The 24309-nt window shown below is 34.5% G+C and overlaps 1 protein-coding gene across 1 annotated transcript in view; it reads left to right on the forward strand.

Annotated features, from left to right (window-relative positions):
* The window catches only part of MSH4 (mutS homolog 4), a 98920-nt gene that overhangs the window by 48304 nt on the left and 26307 nt on the right, over positions 1 to 24309 (forward strand). Inside the window, exons 9-15 of the mRNA XM_021678131.1 lie at positions 9397 to 9471; positions 15545 to 15609; positions 16266 to 16435; positions 18712 to 18848; positions 19829 to 19932; positions 21288 to 21412; positions 23280 to 23480. Coding sequence (XP_021533806.1) covers positions 9397 to 9471; positions 15545 to 15609; positions 16266 to 16435; positions 18712 to 18848; positions 19829 to 19932; positions 21288 to 21412; positions 23280 to 23480 — 877 coding nt within the window. The remainder of the gene's footprint in view (positions 1 to 9396; positions 9472 to 15544; positions 15610 to 16265; positions 16436 to 18711; positions 18849 to 19828; positions 19933 to 21287; positions 21413 to 23279; positions 23481 to 24309) is intronic.

Here is a 24309-nt window from a genome sequence, read left to right on the forward strand (position 1 = left end):
ATTTTACTTCTACAAATATCCCGTAGTTCATTATTTTTTAAAATATAACAGCTTTATTAAGATAAAATTCACAAAGCATATACTTCACCAGTTTAAAGTTTAAAATTCAATCATTTTTAGTATGTTCACAGAGTTGTGTCACAATTTCTACAGTCAATTTTAGAACATCTTCATCACCCTAAAAAGCAACACTGGATCCATTAGCAGTCGCTTCCCATTCCTCTCAAACTTCTTCCCTGCCCAGTTCTTGGCTTTTACTAATCTATCTCTCCCTATAGATTTGTTCATTCTGGACATTTCATATAAATGGAATCCTACAATATGTAGTCTTTGTGACTGGCTATTTAATTTAGCATAACATTTTTAGGTTAATTCACATTGTAATATATATTAATACTTGATTATTTTTATTGACAAATAATATTCCATTGTATAGATACAGCACATTGCATTTATCTATTCATCAGTTGAACATTTGAGTTCTTTCTACTTTTGATTATCATGAATACATTGTTATGAATATTTATGTACAAGCTTCTGTTTGGATGTAAGTTTTCATTTATTGTGGGTATATACATAGGAGTGGAATTGCTGGGTCATATGATAACTCTATGTTTAATTGTTTGAACTGTTTTATATGTTAATTATTCCTTAATAAAGCTGAAATAAAAAGAAAAGAACTTTACAGTAGTATGCTGCCTTTCTCCCTTCCTTCTCACTGGGCTCTTGTTGTCATACATTTTACTTCTACAAATATCCCGTAGTTCATTATTTTTTAAAATATATTAGACTGTTTTCTAAAATGACCGTATCATTTTGCATTCCCACCAAGCAGTCTATGAGGTTTCTGATGTCTCCACATCCTGTCCACAGTAGTTATTATCTGACTTTTTGATTCTAGGCATCCTAGTGGGTATACAGTAATATCTCTCATTTTTTATTTTCATTTCCCTAATGATTAATGATGTTGAGCCTCTTTTTGTGTGCTTGTTGGCCATTTGTATATGTTCCTTGGAGAATTGTTTATTCATATTCTTTTCCAATTTTTTAAAAGATTTTATTATTTACTTATTTGTGTATTTATTTTAGAGAGAGAGAGTGCAGGGAGGGGCAGAGGGAGAAGGAGAGAATCTCAAACAGGCTCTGTGCCGAGTCTGGAGCCTGATGTGGGGCTCGATTTCACGACCCTGAGATCATGACCGAGCTGAGATCATGACCCGAGCCAAAATCAAGAGTTGGACGCTCAACCGGCTGAGCCACGCAGACACCATACCTTTTCCAAATTTTAATTGGGTTGTCTTTTTAGTATTGAGTTGTAAGAGTTCTTTATATATTCTAGATACAAGTCCCTTATTTTGGGATATATGATTTGCAAATGTTTTCTGTCATTCTTTAGATTTTTTTTTTTTACTTTCTTGATGATATCCTTTGACATTTTGTGTTAATTTCCTGGCAGAAGGATGAATATTTAGCTCTCTTTCTTCTCTTCTCCCATAAACATGGACATTTCCTTACCTCTCATCACCCAGTAGGGTTACAACATAATTTTAGTTAGATCAAAATTATTATGATTATTCATGCTACACAGAGTTGAGCTTGCACAACTTTTTGTTTTTTCCCCAGTGTGTTTTTCTATTTGTATGGTTTACTGTGTGCTTTCACTAATTCAGGCATAGATATTTCCACCAATTATCTAAATATCCTCTCAGTATATTTAAAATATGCTCTCAGTATATTTATTCACTGCAGATAATGAAATTCAACCTCTTGAAGATGTTTCCCCCATAAGTTCCTGACCTGTTCCAATCTGGATTGGTTGCCCCTCTTTGTTTAGTATACAGCTGTGACTCCGGGTTTCTCTTCAGCATTTTTCCTTGTCTCTCTTATGTTGGATCTCTTATTTTTTCTGTCCCTAGTCATCTTCTGTTTTGGCTTACTCTCTCCTTTTTGTGGAGCACATTTTCTAATAACTTTCTGAGAAAGAGTAAGACTGTATTTCTGAAATGTTTTATTAGTCTCTCATAATTGATGGATAGCTTAGCTGAAAGGAAAGAATTTTCCTTCAGAATTTGGGAGGCACTTCTCCACTGTCTTGTAGCTTGTAATGTTCCTGTTGAGAAGCTGAAACCATTGAGATTTCCTGAATTTTAGATATGACTGACTTTCCCCGCCCCTCCATTATCTGGAAGCATGTAAGATCTTTTGGTTTCAACCTTTTAAAAAAGTGAAAATAAAAATTAAATGAAATCTCAAACCTTCAGAACATTTGCAAGTATATTACAAAGAACTTATTTTTTTTTTAAAGATTTTATTTATTTATTTGACAGAGAGAGATAGCGAGAGAGGGAACATGAGCAGGGGTAGTGGGAGAGGGAGAATCAGGTTCAAACCCAGGACCCTGGCCTGAGCCAAAGGCAGATGCTTAACGAGTGAGCCACCCAGGTGCCCCTATATTGTTTTTAATTTTAAGAGTAAGTTACCAACATGATGCTCTATCATTCCCCAAAATTAGGATTTCTTACAAACAAGGATATTCTTCTATTCAACCACAATAAACCTTCAAAGTGAGGAAATTAACAATGATAATACCATTTAATCCTCAGATCCCATTCAAGTTTAGCCAGTTGTGCCAATAACCCTTTATAGAAAAATGATTCAGTTGAGAATCAAGCATTACCCTTAGTTTTTGTATGTATTTAGTCTTCAGTCATGACCTTGACATTTGAAAAGTACAGGTCTGTGTTATTTTCTTTCAGTATGGATTTATCTGATGTTTTTCCTCATCATTATATTCTGGTAATGTATCTTTGGTAGGAATATCACAGAAATGAGGCAGTGTTCTTATTACATCTTATCAGCTGGCTCATGATTTTGATTTGTCCCATTATGATGATGTTAACTTTGTGCACTTGATTAAAGTGGGCTTCTCTAGGCTTCTCTACTATAAAATTACTATTTTCCTTATGTAATTAATAAGTATTCTCTGGGGATGTGATTTGAGAGCATGTAAATATACTATTTCTTATCAAATTTTCATTTTATTTAATCTCTATGGACTCCTGGTTTCATACTTTTTTAAACATTATTTATTTATTTATTTGACAGAGAGAGAGAGCACAAGTAGGCAGAGCGGCAGGCAGAAGCAGAGGGAGAGGGAGAAGCAGGTTTCCTGCTGAGCAGGGAGCCGGATGTGGGCTCGATCCCAGGACCCTGAGATCATGACCTGAGCCGAAGGCAGACACTTAATGACTGAGCCACCCCGTCACTCCTTGAATGATATTTTCAAATGAAAAATATCTTAAATAACTTGAGGAATAGTTTTGCTTATGAATGACATGTTTTACACAGAAAAATGCAGTACAGTATAGGAATAGGACATTGCCACTCTATATTGATAATTAGTATGTGTAATAGTTCCCTATTGCTTCTGAAACTAAATAGTATACACTCTGTGGCTTAAAACAAGATAAGTATATTGTCTCACAGTTCTGGATGCTGGAAGTCTGAAATCAAGATACTGATAGGCCATGTTTCCTCTGAAACCCGTAGGGGAATCCTTTCTTGCCTCTTCCTAGCTTTTGGTGGTTTGTTGGCAGTCTTTAGTGTTCCTTGGCTTGCTGGTGCATAACATGCAGTCTCCCTGTGTGTCTCTGTCTTCACATGGCTATCTTTACATGACACTAGTCATATTGAATTAGGAGTCTACTCTACTACAGTATGATATCATCTTAACTAATTACGTCTGCAATGACCCTATTTGCAAATAAGATCACATTTTTAAGTACTGAGTGTTTAGACTTCAACAAATATTTTTGGTGGGGATACAGTTCAACCCTTAACAGTATGTTAAGACTTTGTTTCACTTTTATTATAGAAAGAATCATGAGATTACACCTGAGAGCAGTCTCTGTTGTCAACTCGTGTAATGTTTAGTATTATATAGTTATACAGCTTCATAATTTAGTGTCACTAGCTACAAGAATTAGTAACATACATGCTTTTTGCATTAGACTTTCTGGTTATATTGAGAAGGAAACATCAGTTTGGCCAATTAGCTCTCTCAGAAATATCTGTGATTAGCCAGCTTCTGTAATCACTTTGACTCTCAGACTTTAGAAAAGTCATCTGGGCCAGTTAAGGTAATTCTATAAGCTGAGAATCTGGAATCCTTTTCCCTGTCCAGAAAAGGCGATCTATAGCTAGTTCCATAAGGTTTTTAAGGATCAGTCATAACTGATCCATAGCTGATAATCTATTAACTTCTCATCCTTTTTAGCTTTAGAGGGACTAGTCATAGCTCTAAACACTTTCCTAGTTACCACATCTGTCTTTTGTGGAGGCTTTTAAAATACTTTTCAGATTTACTAACTTTTGAGGAACCCTAAGCAATATATTGACTTCATACATGAGTCATGAATTTCAGAATTCCCTGTACTGTTTCTTAGTTGCTCTTTTCTTAACCATCTGGAGTTACACTTTAAATTAGGCTCTTTCCTCATTTGATATAAATATATATCTCTAATTAAACACAGTATTTACTAAATTAGTTCAGACTTGTGCTGGTTAAATTGCATGATTTGCTAAAACTTGTGAATGAACTAAATGTTCTGTTGGCTGAATTATATGGTTATCTCAACCTCCTAAATGAACTAAATTTTCTCTGAAAATTTCCGGTATGGAATTGTTTGCCTAAGATGAGTTCTTATACTTTCTTCTTAAGAATATTGATTTTAGGGGCACCTGGGTGGCTTAGTCGTTAAGCATCTGCCTTCAGCTCAGGTCATGATCCCAGGGTCCTGGGATCGAGCCCCGCATCGGGCTCCCTGCTCTGCGGGAAGCCTGCTTCTCCCTCTCCCACTCCCCCTGCTTGTGTTCCCTCTCTTGCTCTGTCTCTCTCTGATAAATAAATAAAAATCTTTAAAAAAAATATATTGATTTTAGAAAATGGTGTTTTCTAGATCATAAATTTTCTCTGAGAATAAAACTTGAATTTCTTATTTTGATTAATCTTTCTTTCTGTATAATATTTATAACCTTACTTTTAATATGTTGCATTAAGAATACTTACATTTTCTATTACAAACATTCAAAATACATCCCCCAACATTTGAAAATTTTATTAAACAGGTTTTTCTGGGACATCTGGCTTGTGCAGTCAGAGCATACCACTCTTGATCTCAGAGTTATGAGTTCAAGCCCCACATTGGGTACAGAGCTCACTTAATTAAAAAAAAAAAAAAAGATTATTTAAATCCTTTTAAAACAAAACAAAAAAGAACAAAAAAAGAAAGTTTTTCTAAGCTTTTACCCAAATTTCTTTGATTTGTTTTTTTTAAAGATTTATTTATTTAGAGAGAGAGGGAGAGAGAGAGCACACGTGCAAGTGGGGAGGGGTAGAGGGAGAGAATCTTCAAGCAGATGACTACCCGCTGAGCATGGAGCTCACTGTGGGGCTCAGTCTCATGACCCATGAGATCGTGACCTAACCCAAAACCAAGAGTTGGTCACTCAAATGACTGAGCCACCCAGGTGCCCCTCTTTGCTTTATTTTGAATAACTTTTAATTTTTTTCCCATTGATTTCCAGACTGCCATAGAGAGTATCTAGTACATGGCTATTTCTTTAATTCATTTACCAAGTTATTTTACTAATCATTTTAAAAAGTGGTAAGGATATAGTAAGAAATAAGTCTCTAATCCAACGGAATTTATAATCCAATGTGAGATTTGGGTAAAAAAAAAAATAAGCAATTACAGCATAGTATTGCAGAAACTCCAAGGGATTTTATATTCTACTCTACTTGCAAGCTAACAAATTAGCCTGCCAATTTCGTACATACTAATAGAAGACACAGGACTCCTGGGTCAGAGAGACAGGACTTTAGTGTTTAGAACAAGCAGTAGCTAGAGTATTAGCATTTTCTTAGACTGATTCCCCAAACTCCACAGGGTGTTGTGAAGAGGACCAGGTGAAACCTGCACATGCAGTGTGTTGCAGGAGAGAATTGCAGAGCTTAGGGAACTTGAATCTTTTATATTGGACAATAAGTATGTTTGCCTGCTGTTCTGGAGGGAGATACCATCTTAATCTTCTAAGACTGTAAGCATACTCACACTTTGCTCTAGGAGACACCATATTTTTCAAGGCTATTCACTATAGTAACATCTTTGAAAAGACTATCCAGAACAAAAGCATTCAGTGCCTCTGCCCAGAAGATGTGCAAAAATGCAAAAGACCAGTAGAGAATTATCTCCCAAATTGCTTTGAAGAAGCAAGTGGCAAAGAGATTCCGTATTAGTTGTCTATTGCTGCATAACAAATTACCATGACCATAGCAGCTTAAAACTGCACATATTTATTATCTCACAGTTCCTGTGAGTCGGGGGTCTGTGAACATTCTAGCTTGATTCTCTGCTTTGGGTCTCCCAAAGTCCAGGTAAATGTTATCCAGGGCTGAATACTCATGTGGAGTACTCAACTAGGGAAGGATCTGCCTCCCCACTCATGGTGTTGGCAATATTTAGTTTCTTGCAACTGTAGGATTCGTGGCAGTTTATTTCTTCAAAGCTGGCAAGGTATAGAGAGATTGGAGAGAGGGATACAGAGAAGGAATAAATAGGGAGGAAATCACCAGTGATAGAAGAGGGTAAGTGAGTACCTATATACTTGTAGCAAGACAGCTCCTCCAAAGCAGAATTTCTCAACCTAGACATGATTGACATTCGGGCTGAATAATTCTTTTCCTGGCCTCTTTATTCTATCTTTTCCCACTTTGGGTGGCTTTCTTACTCACTATTGTGGAGTAGATGCTGTTGCTGTGCCACCCGCATCCCTTGCCATTCACTTTTGTACAGGGAAGTCTTCTTACTGCAAGCAGCTGAAACTTTCTGCCTGAGGACTTTATCTAGCCACATGAGAAACTGGAGGGTAATCAGGAAGTGACTGCCCAGCAATAGGTCTTAACCAGGTTAATAAATACACCATTTTCCTTACCTCTGGAGACAGCTTCTGAAGCTTACTCTACACTATCTCTGAGAGGTCTCCAGCAGGAATGAGCCACGGTACCAAGCAGCGATACCCTGATCATCAGTGTATCCTGTATTGCTGCCCTTTCCTATTCTCTTGCCTTTTCAAATAAATTATTTGAATTACTTTTCAAATAAATTATTTGTCTCAAATTCTAATTTCTCAGAGTTGGCTTTTGGAGAACCTATCCTAGGTCAGTGGTGCCTTTTGATGAATAGAAGTTATTTTTTTTTATGATTTGGTATTTGTATGTATTGCAAAATGATCACCACAATAAGTCTAGTTGACATCCATCCTCATACACACTTAATTTTTTTTCCCTAGTGATGAAGACTTTTAAGATCTATTCTCAGCAACTTTCAAATATGCAATACAGTATTATTAACTGTAGTCACCATGCTGTCCATTACATCCTCATGACTTACTTATTTTATAACTGGAGGTTTGACCTCCTTCTTCCATTTTACCCACCCCCTAACCCCTGCTTCTGGCAGCTCCCATTCTGTTCTCTGTATCTATGAGCTTGATTTTTTGTTTTTAGATTCTATATATAAGTGAGATCCTCATTGTCTTTCTCTGCCTTATTAGAAGTTCTTAATTTAAATGTAGCTTAGTTTATGTTTTTTCCTTTATAGTGGTTGTTGTATCCTGCATAGGAAGTCTTTACCTACCCCAATGTCTTGATTGTACCCATGGGATTTTAATTTATGGAGATGACTAAGTGATGACATGGAGGGGCTAAGGCCATTAAAAGATTTGTATTACTTAAAATTTCTGAGAGGAGAGATCATGCCACATAGGGTTATATGGTCAGGAGCCAGAAGGAGTGAGGAGAAAACATCACAGAAGCCTTCGTTACTACTGTAGTGGGTAGTTATTAGGTGGGAATGTCCCCTACTGAGTAGGAAGTAAAACACAGATATTAAGAGTTTGTGGTTGCAGGGTTTGTAATATGATAATCTGTTCACCCACAAAAGCCAGACCATGGGAGAAATATAAACAACTTTGGCCATTAGTTTGGCCCTATGATTAATGTATGTCAGATCATTAATTATCAAATTTATAAAAGTTGGTTAGAACAGGGTAGTGAAGATACTTTTCTTTGTAATGTTCCAGATGTTTTATTGTTTTACTTCTTGTATTTAGACCTATAATCCATATGGAATTGATATTTGTATGTGGTGTGAGGAAGGGGCCACATTTCCTTTTTTTCATACAGATCCATAATCTTATTGGCACCATTTATAGAAAAAAACTGTCCTTTCCCCATTAGTCTATAGTCAACCTTTGTCATAAATGAAATGTTTGGGTTAAATCATATGTTTGAGTCTGTTTCTAGACTCCTTATTCTGTTCCATTGGTTGCTCTGTCTGTCCTTGTGCTGATGCTACAGTTTCTTACTTACTCTAACTTTATTATAGGTTGATATTCATTAAAGTTAGTCCTTCTACCTTCTTCTTCTTCAAGGGTAAATTGATATTTTTGTAAGAAATTCTCCTTTGGTAATAGGGATGATAGTTGTCTTCTGTTTGGTGAATATTATTTATTTTTAATCTTCCAGTTTCAGAGATCCATTGTGAGAGCCTGCAGTAACTTGTTTTGGGGCCAACAACATTCATTTTAGTATTTCTCTAAATTGGCTCATGTAGTCACCAAACAGTCCAGGTATTGTGCAATAGGGATATAGGTCAGGCGACTTCCAAAAGAAAGAGCACTTTATCAAGTACATTATATCATAATGTAATATCCTAAAACTCTTTGTCAATATTGGTAAAGTTGTCCATTCACAAAACATTCTTCATTTCTCAAGGGTTAATACCACTGTTTGGTTCTAGAGATAGTATAATTTAATTTTAAAAAGTTTATTTATAAAATTTTTAATGTTGATGTTGCTTTATTTTGAAAAACTATAATTAATTTGGACAACTGGAATTATGAAAATTGTTTTACTCGCACAAACAGGAACCAATGAGGGAAATTTGTGTTGTTCTGTAACTATCTGCGAGGTTCGGATTCAGCTTTTCAGATATCATCTTTCACAAATACCCTTTGTGCCTCTTTCAGTAAATGTTAATCTGTTAGTACTGCTCAGGATTGAACTGTATCTCCTATCACTACTGTAGGTTAAGCTGGACCCGAGCGGCTGAAGTAGAAATGGAAGTTGGACACAATGAGGTGAACTCTTCTCATTGTCAGACTTTCAGGAAACTAGTGCACTAGGCTTATTATGATGGGTCAGTAGTTGTAACTATTGTCTATGCTGGGTAGGTTGATAAATAAAAGTGTATGGATATGGTAAGTGTAGAATTTCAAGAGAAAATCCATTCTTGTATATTTATGGTGTCCACATTTGGGTCTTTATTTTAACAGGTTAATGCAGCTGAATCAAAGATAACAAATTTAATATACCTAAAGCATACCTTGGAACTTGTGGATCCTTTAAAGGTAATTTATATGGGTGTATATTGTACAAAACATGTCTAGCATCAATTTTTTAAAAACTTTGTTTCAAAAAAGTATCAAATTTAGATAAAGTTACAGGAATAGTATAATGAATTCCCAAATTCTCTGGATACACACAGCACACACTACGTGTTATATCCTTATTGTTACTCTTACTAAACTATTTGAAAATTGCAATACCTAAATACTAATGTGTGTATATCCTAAGAACAAAGCTGTTCTCTTATATAACCACAATATAATTTAAAAATTGAGAATATTTAACATTGATCCAATACTATTATGTGTAGTCCATACTCAAAATTTTCTGATTGTTTTACTAATATCTTTTATGGACTTTTTTTTTCTTGATACAGGGTCCAGTCCAGGATCATGCATTGTATTTAATGTCATTTTTTTTAAAGATTTTATTTATTTGAGAGAGAGAGAGTGAGCAAGAGAGAGCATGAGCAGAGGGAGGGGCAGAGGGAGAGGGAGAAGCAGACTCCCTGCTGAGCCAGAAGCCCAATCCCAGGACCCTGGGATCATGATCTGAGCAGAAGGCAGATGCTTAACTGAGCCACCCTAGTGTCCCTAATGTCATGTTTCTTTATACCACTTTTCAACTTAAGGTTTCTCATCCTTTCTTTGTCTTTCATGATATTAACATTGTGAAGAGTGTCTGTTGTTTTATAGAATATTCCTCAGCTTGTGTGGTTATTTTTTCATGATTAAATTCCGCTTATTTAGCAGTAATACTCTATGAGCAATGTTGTATCTTTTTCAGTACATCACATCAGGAGGCACATTATGTCATTCCCCATTCTGGTGATATTAACTTTGATCAATTTCTTCACTGTAAAGTTATTAAGTAATCTGTGGAGAGATACTTTGAGACTATGTAAATATTCTGTTCCTCATTAAACTTTCACTCAATGATTTAAATACTCATTGATGACTCTTACCTGAAATATCTCTGATGTGATTTTCTAATGTATTTTTAAATACTTTACTGTGCAAAACTTTTTAAAAAACATTTATTTATTTAAGTAATCTCTACTCCCAACATGGGGCTCCAGCTCACAACCCTGAGATCAAGAGTCCCATGCTCTGCTGACTGAGCCAGCCAGGAACCCCTGTGCAAAACATTTTTTAAAACTTAAGGTGACAGCTTTTTCCGTGCTGATAGTGCTCTCACAAACAGGGTGAACGTTCCTAAAACCTGCGTTTTTCATTACTTTTTTTTTAAAGATTTTTATTTATTTATTTGACAGGGCAGGCGCCCCTACTTTTTCTTTTAAAAAAGGAGTTCCTTGTCACCTTAAGTTTGAAAGAGGTAAAGGATCTGTACTCTAAAAACTACAGAATACCTATGAAGGAAATTGAGGAAGACACAAAGAAATGGAAGAACATTCCATGCTCATGGATTGGAAGAATAAATATTTTATAATGACTATACTACCCAGAGCAATCTACACATTTAATGCCATCCCTATCAAAATACTATCAACATTTTTCACAGAACTAGAACAAACAATCCTAAAATTTGTATGGAAACACAAAGACCCCAAATAGCCAAAGGAATGTTGAAAAAGAAAACCAAAGCTGGTAGCACTACATTTCTAGACTTCAAGCTGTATTCTCTTAGATCTAAGAGAATGCTGGCTATTAAGAGATGCAAGCATTTTGAACTGGGAGGAGATAAGAAGAGAAAGGTCAAGTGATCCAGTTCTAAGCTTCATATTTTGTTAATATTATGAAGACAATAAAATCTTGAGGTTATGTTCACTTCAAAAAAAAAAAAAAACACACTTAAGGTGACAAGGAAGAACTCCTTTTTTAAAAGAAAAAGTAGGGGCGCCTGGGTGGCTCAGATGGTTAAGCATCTACCTTCGGCTCAGGTCATGACCTCAGGGCCCTGGGATCAAGTCCCACATTGGGCTCCCTGCTTGGCCGGGAACCTATTTCTCCCTCTCCCTCTACTGTTCCCCCTGCTTGTGCTCTCTTGCCCTCTCTGTCAAATAAATAAATAAAAAACCTTAAAAAAAAAGTAATGAAAAATCTGGAAGAATTTTGTTATAGAGTTCATTCTAATAAATATATATAATGAAAGCAATTTGGCAAAAGATGTAAAAAATGTCATTTTCTTAGAATGAAAAAGGTATAATAAATCATCCCCCAAAATCGATAGATTTGATAAGACACAAATTTCAAACTTTGATATGTCAGAGGCAAAGTAAAGGCCAAAGAAAATTGGGAAAATTTATAGCATTTGACAGATTAAATATTAATTTCTGTCATAAAACTCATGTAATTTCATAAGACACTATTGGAATACCAGTAGAAATATGGAAAATGCCCCCAAAATGGAAATCAAAGAGGTTAATAAATAATACCAAAAATATTCAGCCTTACTATTAGTCAAAGAAATACAAATTAAAGTCATTTTTTTATATATAAAAGAAGCAAAGTTTTTTTGTTTTTATTTTTTTTCCCTTAACGGGCACAACTTACTGCTAATGAGAGAACAGTGAGACAGACCTCAGAGGCCGCTGGTAGGAGTACAAATTGCACATACTTCACAGGGAAGTTTTACAATATCTATCTTTTGACGGTGTTATGTTACTAGAAATCTGTCCAAAAGAAGTTTTAAGAAATACTACCAAGATTTATGCCCAGTTATGTCATTGCAGCATTATTTATATTAGTGAGAAATTCTAAGTAGTATAGACCTATAATAAGGGGAAGGACTATTTGTTTTCTAGAGGGTAAAATATTATGACGTTTAAAAATTTATACTATTAAAAGTTTCTAATGCTTGTGATGTAGTATTAAGTAGGGGAGAAAAGGAATATGCGATGATAAAAAAATTTTTTTGATTTGAGGAAGTGACAGGAAATATACCGTAATATTTAGATAATTTATTTGGAAGGGTGGTAGAATTATAAGCAATTTAATTGTTTTTCTTTATGCTTTTATGAATTTATAGTTTTATTAGTATTTAAGTATTTTCTATTCATAAGAAAAAAATATTATTGCCATTGCCTCATAGCAAACTAAAATAGCACGTAAAAGTCAGGTTAACCGTATATATGAAAAACCCACAGTGAATGAATATCATTCTCAACGGGGAAAAACTGAAAGCTTTTCCCCTAAGGTCAGCAACATGACAGGGATGTCCACTCTCATTACTGTTGTTCAACATGGTACTGGAATTCCTAGCCTCAGCTAAGACAACAAAAAGAAGTAAAAGGCATCCAAATTGTCAAAGAAGAAGTCAAACTTTTACTCTTTGCAGATGACATGATACTCTATGTTGAAAACCCAGAAGACTCCACCCAAAAATTACTAGGACTCATATAGGAATTCAGCAAAGTCACAGGATATAAAATCAATGCACAGAAGTTAGTTGCATTCTATACACTAACAATGAAGCAGAAGAAAGAGAAATCAAGGAACTGACCCCATTTACAACTGCACCAAAAACCGTAAGATACCTAGGAATAAACCTAACCAAAGATCTGTACTCTGAAAACTATAGAACATTTATGAAAGAAACTGAAGAAGACACAAAGAAATGGAAAAACATTCCCTGGCTCGTGGATTGGAAGAACAAATATTGTTAAAATATCTGTGCTACCCAAAGTAATTTACACATTCAGTACAATCCCTATCAAAATACTATCAAACATTTTTCACAGAGCTGGAACAAATAATCCTAAAATTTGTATGGAACCAAAAAGGCCCCAAATAGCCAAAGGAATGTTGAAAAAGAAAACCAAAGCTGGTAGCACTACATTTCTAGACTTCAAGCTGTATTACAAAGCTTGATCACATAGTGATCAAGACAGTATGGAACTGGCACAAAAACAGACACATAGATCAATGGAACAGAATGGAAAACCTAGAAATGGGCCCCTCTTCTCTATGGTCAACTAATCTTCGACAAAGCAGGAAAGAATGTCCAATGGAAAAAAGACAGTCTCTTGAACAAATGGTGTTGGGGAAATTAGACAGCCACATGCAAAAGAATGAAACTGGGCCATTTTCATACACCATACACAAAAATAAACGCAAAATGGATGAAACACCTACGTGTGAGACAGGAATCCATCAGAATCCTAGAGGAGAACACAGGCAGCAGTCTCTTTGACCTCGGCTGCAGCAACTTCTTGCTAGACACGTCTCCAAAGGCAAGGAAAACAAAGGCAAAAATGAACTATTAGGACTTCATCAAGGTAAAAAGCTTTTGCACAGCAAAGGAAACAGTCAACAAAACCAAAAGACAGCCTTCAAAATGGGAGAAGATATTTGCAAATGACATATCAGATAAAGGGCTTGTATCCAAGATCTATAAAGAACTTGTCAAATTCAACACCCAAAACCCAAATAATCCAGTCAAGAAATGGGCAGAAGACATGAACAGACATCTCCAAAGAAGACATACAAATGGTCAATAGACACATGAAAAAATGTTCCACATCACTTGGCATCAGGGAAATACAAATCAAAACCTCAATAAGATACCACCTCATACCAGTCAGAATGGCTAAAATTAACAAGCCAAGAGACTACAGATGTTGGCGAGAATGCAGAGGAAGGGGAATTCTCTTACACTGTTGGTGGGAATGCAAGCTGCTACAGCCACTCTGGAAAACAATATGGAGGTTCCTCAAGATGTTAAAAATAGAGCTACCCTATGACCCAGCAATTGTATCACTAGGTATTTTTCTAAAGGATACAAACTTAGTGATTCAAAGGGACCCATGCACCTGATGTTTATAGCAGCAATGTCCACAATAGCCAAACTATGGAAAGAGCTCAGATGTCCATTTACAGATAAATGGATAAAGAAGAGGTGGTGTGTACACACACACACACACACACACACAAACACACTCACACACACAGGAATATTACTCAGCCATCAAAAAGAATGAAATCTGGGCGCCTGGGTGGCTCAGTCGTTAAGCGTCTGCCTTCGGCTCAGGTCATGATCCCAGGGTCCTGGGATTGAGCCCCACATTGGGCTCCCTGCTCAGCGGGAAGCCTGCTTCTCCCTCTCCCACTCCCCCTGCTTGTGTTCCTGCTCTCGCTGTCTCTCTCTCTGTCAAATAAATAAATCTTAAAAAAAAAAAAAAAGAATGAAATCTTGCCATTTGCAACCATGTGGGTGGAATTAGAGGGTATTACACTAAGTGAAATAAGTCAGTCAGAGAAGGACAGATATCATATAATTTCACTCATATGTGGAATTTAAGAAACAAAACAAATGAACATAGAGGAAGGGAAGGAAAAATTGAATAAGATGAAAAAGGAGAGTGAAGCAAACCATAAGAGACTCTTAACTATAGGAAACAAACCAAGGGTTACTGGAGGGGAGGTGTGTGGGGGGAAGGAATAATTGGGTGATAGGCATTAAGGAGGGCACTTGATGTAATGAGCACTGGGTGTTATATGCTACTGATGAATCACTAAACTCTGCCTCTGAAACTAATAATACACTGTATATTAATTAATTGATTTTAAATAAATGAAAAAAGTTTAAGTTAAAAAAAGTTAGGTAAACTGTGTTTTCCTCTTGTTTCTATTTATTGAAATAGTGACCACTCATAGTTTCCATTAAGCAAAATTAAACCTCTATTTTTCATATAAGAATGGAGAAATTGCTCTATTTATAAATATGCAAAGCACTTTCTTAGTTTAATGCATATTTAAAACCCAAATTTTGGAATTATATGTAGAGTACTCTAAATGTACAATGATAGCTATTTAAGTACCTACCTCTAATAAGTAGTTGAATGCTAACAATTATTTGAGAGACAAGAAAAATTAAAGTCATAATAGTAAAGCAGTGGATGTCCTTTATTAGCCAGGTGCTCTTTATCTGGAAAATGGGAAAGGTACCATCTGTCCTCACCTATATACCTAAAATATCTTTTATGAGTATACAAATGAGAAGATGAAGCAAGAAAACCCTTGGTAAACTGTAAAGTATTAAACAAATGTAAAATGCTATATTTGAATAGTGTTATAATTTATTATTTTTAACTAACTTTATTTTATTTTTTAACAGATTGCTTTGAGGAACTGTAGCACACCTTTATTAAGAGCTTACTGTGGTTCATTGGAAGATAAGAGGTCTTTGTCACTCAACTGTGAATAAAATAACCCTGCTAATTATTCCTTTCTTCCTGATCATAAATGATTTTAAGTACTCTTAACAGTAATCAATAGAACAATTACTTGAACTCTGGTTAACAACGTTTAAACTATTCATCAAAGTCCTAATTATACATTACATCTTATAAATACCCATAAATAGGGTAACAGCACATTGAGTTTTTGTGTTAATAGGCAATTAGAATAGTATTAAAAATTGAAATCATACACAATTTTAATATTTCTTTTTTTAGCCATTCCCTATGGAAAGACTTGCAAATATAAAAGTACATATTTCTCTTTTGTGAATCATAAAGGGCCTAAAGTAACCAAAAAAGAGTAGATATAAATATTGAATAAGAGATCTAAATACAGTTTAATTTTAATATTGTTTTTAGCAATGGCACCTTGATTTTTAACCAAAAAGACTTGTGATGCTTAAGAACTGTTAGTTTATTGATTCAGGATTCACATCTTTTGTGAGCCACAAATTGAGGTTAATAATAAAACAGAATTACAAATAAAATACAGAACAGAATAAAACAGAAGGTTATGAAAATAGGTGTTACCAGACTGTGACTCAGATTACAAATTAAAATAATTGTTGACTTATTGCCTATAATGTTCTTTTTTAGGTTTGGAATCATACTTGAAAAGATTAAAACCATAATTAATGATGATGCAAGATACATGAAAGGATGCCTGAACATGAGGACTCAGAAGTGCTATGCAGTGAGATCCAACATAAATGAATTTCTTGACATAGCTAGAAGAACATATACAGAGATTGTAGATGACATAGCGGGTAATTTAATTACTTCAGTGTATTTTTCTGTTTTTTGTTTTAAATTAAAACTTTTTATTTGTTTATTTATTAAAAGATTTTATTTATTTATTTGACAGAGAGAGACACAGTGAGAGAGGGAACATAAACAGGGGGAGAGGGAGAGGAGAAGCAGGCTTCCCACTGAGCAGGGAGCCCGATGTGGGGCTCGATCCCAGGACCCTGGGATCATGACCTGAGCCGAAGGCAGACGCTTAATGACTGAGCCACCCAGGTGCCCCCAAATTAAACCTTTTTAGAACATGTGCTTTTCTGCTGGTGATGACTAGCCATACATATTTTTAATTAAATTTTTGTTACCAAAAGAGATAAGGTTAACACATACTGTCATTTAAAATAGATTAAATATCAAAAACTAATGATGTAATAATGTATGGTAATTAACATAATAAAAATATATTAAGATATGATTTTAAAAATAAGTATCTCTAAATGTTATAATGTGTCTATTTTTTTCTCCCAACTTAAATATAGAGTTTCTTCAAACTTAGAGTTACCTGAAGATCCGGAGATGTTTGTTTACCTTTATATAATATTGTATATAAATTAGATGAAAAATGCAGGTGTCAGTACTAAGTGATTTCAGAGGAAGAAATATGTTTGTCTAGAGGAGGTAGCATTTGAGCAAGTACAGTAATTGATTTAACAAATTTATGGAGTTTCTTGTAAATATAGACACTGTTTTGGGTAATATATATATGTGAACAAGACAAAGTCCCTGTCCTCATGGAGCTTATGTTATAGTAGGGAAGACAGACAAAAAAGAAATGCGTGTGTGTGTGTTTATAGGTATAGAGAGGTAAATAGATGCGTATATCGATCACATAGATCATATAATATCACATGGGTATAAGATATATGATGAAAAATATAGCAGGTTATAGGGGTCAGAGAGTGACTGGGTGTGGAAGCATAGAGGATGGGAATGTTTTTAGTAGATAGAATAGCCTAGAAAGGAATTCCACATACTGGCAGTGGTACAAACCGAAGCACAAAGGCTAAGGAAACCTCAGTGGGTGAGGAAGGAAATTGGTTAGGATAGATTAGGGCATTCCCTGACAGAACTTGTAAGAGGTAAGATTGGAAATGTAGACTAGGGACCAGAATTTAGTCTTTGAAGGCTGGGAGTTTGGATTTTTTTTTCCCTAAGAGAATGCAGAGGCACTGAGGTATTTTTCTGTGTGGAGTGAAATTGATCAAGAACATTGGTTGAATGAATTTGAGTAGAGCAATGGAGACAAGGAAACCATTTTAAACTATTACAAGTTAAAGCATTTGAGTGATAGCAATGTATATGAGAAGAGAGAAAGCAAAGGTTGAAGGAAGAAATGATGAGTTAATAATAGAGTAGTTATGGCCATGGTAAAGGGAAACGTAGCTATTGGTGCTAATTGAAATTTCTAGCCTGAGAGTGGTGGTATCACTGAGAAGCAGGAAAATTGTTGGAGGAACTATTTTGAGGAATAAAGATGTAAATTTTCACAAGTAATGTTCAAAGCATTAATGATCATCAAGTTAAAAATAAAAATTTAGAACTCTGTGGTAAGTTTGAAGTTGATAGGAAAATTTGGATTTTTTAGGTATTTGTTGTATGCCCATTTTCTTTTTGGAATATTTTGTTTTGCAAAATATATGTCTTGTAGAGAGAATTTCTTATTCTGAACTAATGATTATAATAATTTTTATGATTTCAAAAAAGTTGAATAACAAAGGAGAACTAATATTCTAATAGAGCATAAAATAGTCTTAATTTAGTTTAATTTTTACAGTTTTTTTAACTTTCAAACTACCTATCAAAGTGACTGTCTTTGTACTACCAATTTTTTTTTTTAAAGATTTTATTTATCTATTTGACAGAGAGAGACACAGCAAGAGAGGGAACACAAGCAGGGGGAGTGGGAGAAGGAGAAGCAGGCTTCCTGCGGAGCAGGGAACCTAATCTGATGCAGGGCTTGATTCCAGCAGGGCTCGATCCCAGGACCCTGGGATCATGACCTGAGCCAAAGGCAGAAGCTTAAAGACTGAGCCACCCAGATGCCCCTACCAGTTCTTTTCTTAAAAGGATACTTGACCATCATATGTGTTAGACATTAAAAATCTTTACAGTTTAAAAGAGTAGAAAGACCTTCCTATTTATATATAAAATAACAACAACAAAAAAACTGTGATTTTTTTTAAACAGAAAGAGTAATTTTCTCATTAAAATTATTTTTGTTTTTCTTATTTCTGGTCGCTAGGAATGATATCGCAGCTCGCAGAAAAATACAGTCTTCCTTTAAGGACAAGTTTTAGCTCTGCTCGAGGATTTTTCATCCAGATGACTACTGATTGTACAGCCTTACCCAATAATCAACTTCCTTCAGAATTTATTAAGGTTCATTTTAGAGTTCTGGTTCAGAAATTATTATTTCTGAATTACATTTTACATTTTTTCAGACATTCCTTGAATTTTACATGCCAAATTTCTGAATGTTCTGTATATTGCTTTCCTACTCCTGTCAACCTACCTAACAGTTATAATAATCTAAGAGTGAGGTAGAATTTTGGAGAAATGCCAAACAGTGCATCCCATTGTTCTGGAAGCTTGGTATGTGTAAAAAAAAAAAGGAAATGAAAAAAAAAAGTCCAAAAGGTATTTTTGATCCAAGGAATTTGGAAAATACTGTACCATCTCCTGTTTTAGCTAGTTCTCTATGTATATTTGCCTATTAAAGGTTTAAAAATCCTGAAATAAAGAAATCTGTTAACTTTTTAAAATCCAATATTGCCAAACCTTGGACCAGGGAAATATTTTTTCCTAAATACATATTAACATCTCCATGATATACCAGTTTGGGAAAGTCTAACCCAATCTAATTTTGCTTTCTCTGCTTTCAGTGGGTAGCTTTCAACAACAACAAAAAAACACATTTAACTTTTAGGGTTTTTAAATACACACTGTAATCCCAGGTGATGGGGGATGGAAAAAGAAAAGAATCGGTTGAGACATAGTAGTGGGATTAGAAATTGAGTGAGGTTCAGATATGGGACAAGGGCTAAGATGGGTCAGAAATTACTGATATCTGTCATGCATATTACTGGGTAATAAGATGTACTGTCTGACATTTCTACAGAGCTATTTTAAGACCTGTTCAAAATAGTTGTGCCAGAATACTGTAGGTTAACTTTAAGTGCTTTAATTTTAGAAGTGATCTTTTCTTTTTTTGCAGACATTATTTGAGACTTTATTTGTGATGCTTTATCTCCAAAATTAATTAACCTAAATATCTATGCTGTTTAAAATCTTTATGTTTGATTTTATAGGAGTATACACCCATCTTGACATTTTGTTAATTTTGTTTAATTTCCTAACAGATATCTAAAGTGAAAAGTTCGTACACCTTTACATCAGCAGACTTAATTAAAATGAATGAAAGATGTCAAGAATCTTTGAGAGAAATCTATCACATGACTTATATGTAAGCATGTTTGAAATTTTGAATATTAAATTGGTTCAATTTGAAGCATTATAATAAATTTCATTAACTGGCTTTTTGTCTGACTGCAGAAAATTATAAAATTATGAATGTTAGCAACGAAAGAACATTTCATGGAAGAACAATGAAAACTTTTAAAGTCTGTCATTGTGATTGGAATTGCTCAGCCTCACAGAAGATTCAGGGCAAATCTAATTACAAAAACAAAAACAGAAACAAAAACAAAAAAACATCATTATACCTGATACTTCTGTAGTATGCATTCCACCATGATGTAGAATTTGGCACATCTTGGGCTTCTTTCAGTTTATTCTTTTCTTATGGTATGTAAGCCCTCAACTTCTCATGGCATATATTTATTGTAATGATATGCTCATATATCATTATGTGTGTATGTGATATGTGTATGTCATATCACATATATATATATGAGCATATCATTATAATAATGCAAGTCTTTTGCTGGTCATGAAACAGTAGCAGTACAGCTGGAAATAAGAAATAGATCATTCACGGGTGGGGTGAGAGGGGCCCGGCAAAAAAAAAAAAATCATTCATAATCGATGAGCTGAGATGATAAAGACAAATGTTGGACTTTCAAAACAATTTCAGGGCATAGACCACAGAGATTATGAGATATAATAGGTTTGGGGAACATATTTCTCCTCATAAGGGAAAAAACCAAGACCTTGAGCTAGGATCAAGAGTCAGGTACTTAACCAGCTGAGCCACCCAGGCACCCCTTAAGATTTTATTTCTAAGTAATCTCTATACCCAATGTGGGGCATGAACTCACAACCCAGAGACCAAGAGTCACATGTTCTACCAACTGAGCCAGCCAGGTGCTCCAAGGAAAACCTTTTTTATTATGTCACAGTGTAATACCTCTGCTATGTAAAAAGCTTCAATAATTATGTTGTTAAGGTGTGTGTGTGAAAGAAAGAACATATTAACTTTTGTGTTGAATTTAACATTTGCAAAAAACACAAAATTATTAGCAGATGGGATCTATTGAAGCATAGTGAGGTCTTGTTTGACCTATAAAAATAATTTTATTAATGAAAATTAATTTTATTAGTATTTAAAAACAACAATCATTTCAAAAACATGGTGTTAACATACCAGATGATGCGTTCTTGCTACAAGTTCCTTGAACTCAAAGAACTTCAATTTCCTAATCTCTAAAATGAGGCAAAAGAACAATAGACTTTACCTATAGAATACAACTGAACTGTGAATGTTATTTTACCTTAGGCAATGAATTTGATATTATTTTACAATTATATTGTATGTCCCTCTTTAAAAGCATTACCTGACTTCCAAACATGTACTTTCAGGATAGTGTGCAAACTGCTTAGTGAGATTTATGAACATATTCATTGCTTATATAAACTATCTGACACTGTCTCAATGCTGGATATGCTCCTGTCATTTGCTCATGCCTGCACTCTTTCTGACTATGGTAAGTTACTTTCTTTGGAATAAATATGTTGCATACTGAAATTTGTCTTCCATCCAAGCAATTTTATATAACAATTATGAATGTTTTATATTTTTTTACCTGAAATATGGTCTCTTGCCTATGGTCTTAGACTAAGACTTAAAATAGAAAAAGTAAAATTACTTTAAAATTTGTTTTAAAAGTCAGAAAATTGTTTACTGAGAAATTGACAAATGAGAAAGAAAATACTGCAAGAAACTTTAAAGGTTCCCCAAATAGGAAAGACTAAAAAGCTTCCTCCTTGGTGGAAAAGACAATGATCCAAATTGATAGAGTTCAAATATGAAGACTCATTCGAAACAGTGTGACAGAAGCAGATGAGAGAAATGAAATCTCCAAAGTAAACATTTTCTAAACTAGCCCCTTAGATATAAACACTTCAAAATCAGGGATTATATCATGTATTTTTGTATCACAAGTCTTTTGTAACCCAAGGTCTTGAATATAAATATTAAGTAATTTTCTAATATTAAGTGAAGTGAATACTTCAGATTAACCCCTTGAAATTTCTTATCTAACTTACCAGTAATAACCACACTCTCATACACAAATTTATGGAACTAGTATGTGATAATTAAGTTTGAATAATTGTGGACTTAATATCATTAATAACATTGAAATTTCTAGTTAAAATCACTAGAATTTCCCAAATACTATGTAAATTTATTTTTTTGATGGGAAATAAGTATTTTACGAAGATTTTTTTTCTTATTTTTATATTTCTTATGGAAATGTTAACTCTTTCAATTGGTATTTTCTAAGCCAAAAGTTTTCAATCTTTTAGATCTCCTCTGGGGTCAAAACCATACCTTAGGGATCAACTATTTTAATAGTTTTCTTAGCTATTAAGATATTTGATGTTGCTCCATTTTAATTTGAGAGAGATCATCCTGAAACTCCAAACCTATAAATAATGACTTTTGGTGTTAAAAATACTTTGAAAGTAGTTTAAAAATTATTTTCTAACCAACCTCTCTTTTATAATGAATGCTTTTGAATGCGTTTACTCTGGAGGCATGTAGGAGTTTAGTGTTTACTTGTCCCATGCCCTGTCTTCCTCCCTTTACCTTGGAAGGTATTCATAGAGACCTCATCATTATTTGTTTCTATAAATTAACAATATATTTTGTGTCTGTTTTGTCTATCATCTGGGTATTCTTTTTAGACAAAATTTCTGTAAGTTTCTGGACATAAAATTGTATTTGGTTCTACTTTATATCCATATGTCACTTGAAAAGCTAAGTATGCCAAATTTAAAATAAAGCTTAAGGTCGGAATTAAGTAGATGTACAATTTTGTAGTACTGGTAATTAATTGTTATTTTAAAAGTATTATCGGGGTGCCTGGGTGGCTCAGTTGTTAAGCGTCCGACTCTTGATTTTGGCTCAGACCATAATCTTAGGGTCATGAGATTGAGCCCCATGTTGGGCTCCACAGTCAGTGGGGAGTCTGCTTGAGATTCTCTCTCTCTCCCTCTCCCCCCACCTCACACTCTTTTTCTTTATCTCAAAAAAAAAAAAAGTATTATCAATGGCTAGTTGACTCTTTTTAATTTGTATAAATCTGAAAATGTTACAAACTGTTTTGGAGCTCAGGACAATGACAAAGAATTAAATCCTAGGGTTCCCTGGAAGTGAATAAAAGTTGTGATGGTGATTAGAATGCATCAGTTACAATCTAGAGGGATTTTGGTAGGGATTTAAGATAAAATAATACCTTAATACTTTGTCCCAAATTGACCCTAGTAAAATCACACATATATACCACACAGACCATTACACATAAATATATTAATCTTACAAAACCTTTCTTTCTTTCTTTCTTTTAGTTCGGCCAGAATTTACTGATACTTTAGCAATCAAACAGGGATGGCATCCCATTCTTGAAAAAATATCTGTGGAAAAACCTATTGCCAACAATACCTATATTACAGAAGGAAGTAATTTTTTGATCATAACTGGACCTAATATGAGTGGGAAATCCACGTATTTAAAACAGATTGCTCTTTGTCAGATTATGGCCCAGATTGGTAAGTTACGGCTTTATTTCATACATAATGATTCTTCTGCCCCCATTTAAAATGTTTTGTGCCTAATATTTTAGATCCAGGTGCCTAATTAACCCCAAAAGAATTTGGAGTAGGTTTTCTTACCTAAAAGTATAATAGTGTCTATTATGTAGACCATAACTTTTACTATTTGGTATTGATTAAGCTCCATCCAATTTGGATTGCATTGTACTAAAAATTTTGTACGATCTAACAGAATTAAAAACTACCTTACTATAACTATTAATGTTGTATCCATTATTACTAAACTGAATCATATTATTTCTGATTCAAAAACAAACTTTGTTGTGAGAAAAAGTGAAATAAGTAGGATAAGCTGCTGCCTTTAGTAACTCATGTAAGATTTTTCCCAAATTATAACATTGGGGAAAGAAACATCTTTTACTTAATTTAAGGGTTACCAGTAACTCGGGCACAGCACTTGATACAGTAACACATTATGTGTGCATACATACACATATAAATGGCCGTCATTGGCTCAACAATGTCATGTATTTCTTGGTGTAGAGGCACAACTTAGCTCTGAAAACTAGGTTTCCTTGAGGACTCTATGAATCAGAAATGAGATGATTTGTCCTAATACAGTGGTTCTCAACCAGGGATGATTTTGGTCCCTCTGCCAATGCACTCCTGGCCCCCAAATTTGACAATATCTGGAGACATTTTTGGTTGTCACAACTGAAGGGAGTGTAGAGTCCAGAGATGTTGCTGAACATCCTACAATGCACAAGATATTCTTCCCTCCCCCTGACACATGTAAGAAAGATTATCCAGCCCAAGACGTTAGTGT

This window comes from Neomonachus schauinslandi, chromosome 4 (assembly GCF_002201575.2).
Source record: "Neomonachus schauinslandi chromosome 4, ASM220157v2, whole genome shotgun sequence".
Classification (NCBI taxonomy): Eukaryota; Metazoa; Chordata; class Mammalia; order Carnivora; family Phocidae; genus Neomonachus; species Neomonachus schauinslandi.